Source organism: Alligator sinensis, unplaced genomic scaffold (assembly GCF_000455745.1).
Source record: "Alligator sinensis unplaced genomic scaffold, ASM45574v1 scaffold366_1, whole genome shotgun sequence".
NCBI classification, from domain to species: domain Eukaryota; kingdom Metazoa; phylum Chordata; order Crocodylia; family Alligatoridae; genus Alligator; species Alligator sinensis.
This window is the reverse complement of record NW_005841851.1, coordinates 1,043,626-1,049,661: the sequence shown is the minus strand read 5'-3', so window position 1 is coordinate 1,049,661 and position 6,036 is coordinate 1,043,626. Positions and strand designations below refer to the sequence as shown.

At 49.2% G+C, this 6,036-nt stretch overlaps 1 protein-coding gene across 3 annotated transcripts in view; it reads left to right on the top strand.

Annotated features, from left to right (window-relative positions):
• CASZ1 (castor zinc finger 1) overlaps positions 1 to 6,036 on the top strand; it is a 272,507-nt gene that overhangs the window by 82,238 nt on the left and 184,233 nt on the right. For all 3 annotated transcript variants that reach the window (XM_025211291.1, XM_025211288.1, XM_025211300.1), the window contains exon 2: positions 2,011 to 2,151. In XM_025211291.1, coding sequence (XP_025067076.1) covers positions 2,118 to 2,151 — 34 coding nt within the window. In that variant the 5' untranslated portion in view covers positions 2,011 to 2,117. The remainder of the gene's footprint in view (positions 1 to 2,010; positions 2,152 to 6,036) is intronic.

Sequence of the window (6,036 nt, the reverse complement as noted above, 5' to 3'; positions counted from 1 at the left end):
CATTCCTGCCAGGTTGGGTCTGGTGCTTTGTGCATGGTGGAGAGAGTGAACACCCACCTCCTTGTGCTTACAGCTAATAAATAATCTCAGGGCTCGGCCAAAGGACGCTGTATCAGCGAGTGCTTTGCCTTCCAGGCTGCGCATGCTGCTGGAGGAAAGAGACCCACGTCAAAGTGGACCAGGCCTGCATACGTGCAGTCTTCAATTTAATTGGGGGGGGTTTCCCCCTTTTGGAGACCCGAGTTCAAATCCTACCTCTGCTCAGAGGGGCTGATGAGGTCTGGGCTTTTCCTGGTTCCCACTCGCATGCGCCCCAGCACCATGTAGCTCAAGGCAAACGGCAGCTTCTGATCTGGTTTAGCGCCAGTTTGAAGAGAGAGAGGTGCAGCGATGGGGAAGCCAGCGCTGGCATGGGGTGCACAGGCAATAGCTCCCAGCAGTTGAGGGGGCTGCCGGTCTGTGGTGAGCACAGCTCAATGCAGGAAGCCCTGAAACACCTGCCAGCACTGTGCTCAGCTCTGTCCGGTGCTATCAGCACCGTACTTTTGTGAGAACTAATTTCACTCATCAGCTTTCATAAAAGAAAACAAACAGGCTCCTGTACCTATTGCAGCAAGCAGCCAGGCCTGACATAAAGGGAGCAGGCACAGGTCTGGCCCCCTTTCTGAAATCCCAGCCTCGGGAGGATGCAAGCCAGATGCCAGCCCTTGCTTTAACGGGGTGTTTGTGGGTAACTTCTTATGGTGGTGGATTTTTGCTGAGCAAGGGAACAGTGTCACTGATTTCAGAGGGTGGCAGAAGCTGGTATGTGTTCAGGCTGAAAATATTTACAGGTTTTGAAGTTGAAATGCAAACAGGAAAAGCCCTTTAAAAAGTGAGTGTAGTGGATATTCAAAACAGGGATTGCCATGGAAACGCCACAATATTTGCTTAAATTGACACAAAGGTTGCTGCTTGCAGGGTTTTAACTTCTTTGGCTCCATTTTTTTTGGCCCAGCACCCATCACAAATAGATCTCAACAGCCCCCTTTTGTTTTGCTTCTATTTTTTATCTGATGGAAATAGTAATAATAAAAAAGCCCATCCCGTTTAGAAATCCTACCTCTCAGATCAGCTTGAAGCTTCTGAGCTTCTGTCAAATATTCCAGCCTGGACTTTTCTTTTTGGCACATAAGGTAAAAAAGTTTTGGGTTTTTTTTTTCCTTTTTAGTGCCCTCTAAAGGAGGAACTGGAAGGCAATTGTCGTAGGTGGCACTAGCTACAGACAGTAGGGGAGGGCGACAAATGTAGCAAAGGTAGAGGAAGACATCCAAGGGGAACAGGAGAGGAAGATGATGTCTTTATACTGGACTAAAATTTGAGGGATCTGTCACAGATTTGCCATGTGATCTTGGGAAAGCCACTTAGTCTCTGAGCCTCAGTTTTCTTTTTGTAATCTGAGAATAATGTTACTTTCTTTTGTCTGTTCAGACTGGAATGGGCGGGGGGCGGACTGTGGGTGTCTCTCTTACTATGTGAACGTACAACCCCCCAGCACAATGAAATCCTGATCTCATGCACTTTTGCAAATGCAAATAATACAGCCAACAATAAATGACCCATAACATTAGGAAATGGATCCACCAAGAAATGTGGACAGCAAAGGAGAGTTGTAGTGGGAGCACTTCTCAATAAATGGCTTGGCAGTGCTGTCCGTGCCTTGGCCCTTGGATGGCACTCACTTCTTTCTTGGAGTGGCATGGTCGTGTGCTCCAGGGAGGTCTGCGGTTTAGCACCCAGCTGAGGATTGTGTAAAGGGCCTCTGGAGTGGTTGTCTCATGAGATGGTTGGATGACCGAGAGGAGGGTTTAGTTGCTCCCTCAGCTGGGTCCTCGTGGCTAAGGGACTGCTGAGCTCTGCGGGTGGCTGTGGCATTCCAGGCCAGCATCAGTAATAGCATGCGATTCACCATGGCTCTTGCGTGGCTCAGTAAATAATATCCCATTTGTTTCCTTTCATCCTTCTCTTCAGGGCCAAGAGACTTTGCCAAGCGAAGGGAACCCATCAAACTCTTGCTGTGTCCATCAAGGACTTCTGGAAAACAGGTCGTGATTCCCCTCTTTGCTGTGTACTGTGGAATGGACTTCGAACCCAGTGACTTCTTGATGCAAGGTACTGGCTTTCCTTCTGTAAATGGTCCTTCTTCATTTGGGCAAGGGCCAGAGTCTGGTTTCTAAGTGATTTCGAGCTGCTGGAGACTTCCACTGAGTCCCTAGGGGATGCACTTCTGCCACACTGAGTTCATATTTAAGATGAGCTGTTGGAAGCCCCCATGTGGGTCACAGCCTCAGCTTAGTGTTGGCTTGCCAAGGGTTGGTTTCCATACAGGACTTGTTGGATGGGTATGAATTTAATTTTGAATGCTTCTGGCTCAGCCATCAGTGCCACAGCCAGTAAGATGGGGAGACTTCAAGGAAGGGGCTTCGGAAGAAGAAAATGGGGCTGGTCATGGCTTCTGATACTGTAGTTTGTACACCTGGATTAAATCCATGGCTGCTGATTTTCACATGAGACACTCTGAAGTCTCCTTCCTCTGAAGTTCCTCATCTACAGTGTTGTGTTTTTCTAGGGAACATGTCAAGCTGGGATGGAAACGGGTTACTATGCCTGACCAATTAGGATATGAGGGAATCAGGCTTGTAAGAGTCTCTACGGCTTCTCAGTGTCTGTGTGTGAGGAGTTTGGGGGTCTGAAACATCAACACAAAGGTTGGGGAGCGGCATGTACTACGAGGGTGGGACTCTGCTGTTCTGAAACACATTTGAACGTCTTTGCTTCTGGCTTCCTTCCCAGCTGCTCTGCTAAGACAGGGTTGGTACAGTGTGACTAACAGAATAACTACAATCTAGACGTACAGTGGGATAATTAACCTCTCCCCCATGGCAGACCTGGCTTGGGTGGGTTGGAAGGTGCTGCCACATGAGGTGTGCTGCTGGTAGGAGATACTGAGGACATGGGTAGTGCCTGGGTACTGGTTATGTGGTACTGGTTATGCATGGAGTCCATGTTACCACCCAGATGGCAGCAATAGTAAGGGAGAGTGGAAACACACAGCCAAGCAAAGTTCATCCCTAGTAGGAGCTCAGTGGGTTCATGTATCATCATTCTGGAGACTTGGGGACTTGTTTCTTTTACTCACGGAGTGAGATATCACTGTGCCACAGTATCTGAAGCCACTGGGAACCAAGATGCAGCAGAGACAGAGGTGTGCGTGTGCAGCATCAGGACTGGGAATTTCAGGTTGGAACGGCAAAGGAAGGGCAAGGAAGGTCCTGAGACCTAAGACTTTAGTAAGAACCCTTCTCCTGGGGGAACAAAATGCCTGCTGGGTGCTCAGATGTCCTGGTGACCAGCACCGTGGATAGACTTGTCTGTCTAAGGGTGCTACAGGCCAGGACGATGGGCTGAGCTTGGTCGGTACCTCCTGACACCATTCCATGGCTACGGTCCCTCCAGTCCGGCACGTTTGGTTCTGAGACGTTCATTTTGCACTACATAGCCAAGGGGTTTTACCCCTGGGGAGAAGGTCTCAGTAGATGGAGTCCTCTGGCACCTGTGTGTCTTATTTGAACCATGGAGGGCCTTCTCCTTCTTGGGCTTCAGAGGTTGCAGATCTTGCTAGTCAGGACTCCTGCCTGTGGGTGAGGAGCTGTACAAATGAAGAAGAGAGAGGGCATGGGACATTGGGACATAAAGGAAGCCCTGTGGGCTTATCAAATCAGATGCAAATTCTGGGATTTGGTTGTGGCTGCTGGATCTTCAGGAGCTATTTTGTAAGGGCCTGATCCAAAGCTGGAGTCTCTCTCCCTTGACTCCATTGCTTTTGCACTAGTGCCCAAGGGCGCTCACCCTACCTCAGGGCAGTTGTTTCCAGTTTCTGGCAGCTGGGCCCCAGTGTGCTGGAGAGAGGGCAGCAGCAGTGTGGGGTTTGGACTCCCAGTTTATACTGGAAAAGTAATGGAAACACCAGTTCTGTCTGTCTGCCCCTGGCCCCAAATGAAATCTAAATTTGGGGCTTAATATAAGATGACTAGCTTCACTGTACCACCACTGAATGGCCTTCTCGCCCAGTAAGTCAAAATAGGAGCCCGGCTGGCCCCACCACAACCCACCTTGACAGTTTTGCAAAGAATCTGCCCCAATATCCTGCAAGGAGCTGGGGAATGTAAAACAGCCTTGCAAAATCATTGTGGAAATTTCCCAGCCTGGGTATGAAATCAGCTGGCCTCCCTTTGCCAGGAGGAGGCTAGGAGACTGAAGCACAGTTGGCTTGCCCGTAGAAATACACGTATGCATTACTTGCTCTGGGTGAGTAAAATATTCCCAGGCTCTTACAAAATCTAGTCTAGATTCTAGCATGCTCTATTTTACCTAGCAAGGCTGGAACATACAGTATCTACCTTGTACACATCATAAACTCCCTGCTTAGGATATACAGCGTCTAGTATGATGTTCTCACCAACCGGTAACCTGCTACAGCATACATAAATCATGCTATGATATGCATTCTTTACTGGTAACTTGCTAAAACATACCTAGTTAGGCTGTGCTATGCCTAGTAATGGTGGAGATAGGAGTGGGAGATGTGCAATCTCTGTTGAATTTCACTGGACAGGAGCTTTTGAGAGGCATAGGATAGAAAAAAAACAGGGGTGGGAATGGCCTAGGTCTATTAGACAGGTGCAGTTGACATGGATGGCTGTATCAGGGCTGCTGGTTGCAGGGGTAGCAGTGCCAGCCGAGAGGCGGCTATTTTCCCAGCAGCAAGTTTTGACTTTGTCCAGTTCACCACTGAAATGGTCTAACTGTCCTAAAAGACCTTATTTATTAGGGATAAGAGAAGCTCCTTCTGCCTTTTGGGTTGGCATGAGATGCTGAACCTCCTGAAAGCTGTAGCGACTCCAATCTGGGGAGAGGCTGACCTGTGATGGGGAATGGAGAGGCTAGGGTTGGAGAGCCCTTACAGATCATCATTTCCATCCTGGTGCACCCTAGCATGGTTTGTTTGTGAGCCATCCCTCAGTGTGCTGGTGAGGACAAGGTGCCAGGCCTGCCTACCACATTGGGTCTGTGGCTGGTTTGGTTCCCCTGTGTTGTTTCAAGAAAGACCTGGTGGAACCAGGCAGACAAAGTTCTTTGGGTAAATCTGATCTCTTTTATTAGACCAACTAAAATAGTTGGAAAAAAGTCTTCTTTGCAAGCTTTTCGGTACAAACACCCTTCTTCAGGTAGAGGTAGTATCTGCCTGATGAAGGGTGTTTGTACCCGAAAGCTTGCAAAGAAGAATTTTTCCAACTATTTTGGTTGGTCTAATAAAAGAGATCAGATTTACCCAAAGAACCTTGTCTGCCTACATCCTTGGACCAACGTGGCTACAACCAACATCCCTGGTAGGACCAGAGCACTGGTTACTGGCTGAGCTGTTCTGGATGACTTTGAGCTCCAGGCCTTTCAGACAAAGCAGGGCAGATGTTACCTTGGTTGACGCTCTCACCTGTGTCACTGTGCCTGACCTGGCTGGAGCCAGCCGTGCCTAGACAGAGCCCTTCTGGTGTGGCTGAGCAAAGGAGAGGGAGCATGTTAAAAGCCTGTCTGGGATAAGAGCAGGGTTGTCACATCCATCTGCTCAGGCTCTGACGAGCAGCCATTCCATATTGTTAACATATTGCCTGCCATATGGACTGGCTCAGCTCTCCAGGAATGCTTGGGAGACCTGACCTCTAGTGTGACAAGATGTGAGCATGAAGGACGGGGTTGACAACAGCCCTTGGGTCTCGGAGTGTGAAACCATGTTCCAGCCACTTCCGCTGCCTTTCGCTGTGCTCGCTCGCACTCTCTCTCAGGGTTTTTTCCTCCCTCCCCTGTTTTCCGCATCCCTGGTCTGCACTAGATCAATGACCTTCACTTGTAACCAGACCGGACAGTTCTAACTCCCTCCCCCGGGCCTTCGATCAGATGTTTGGTTGGCGGCTGTGGAAAGCTGAATGGGGGGAAGTC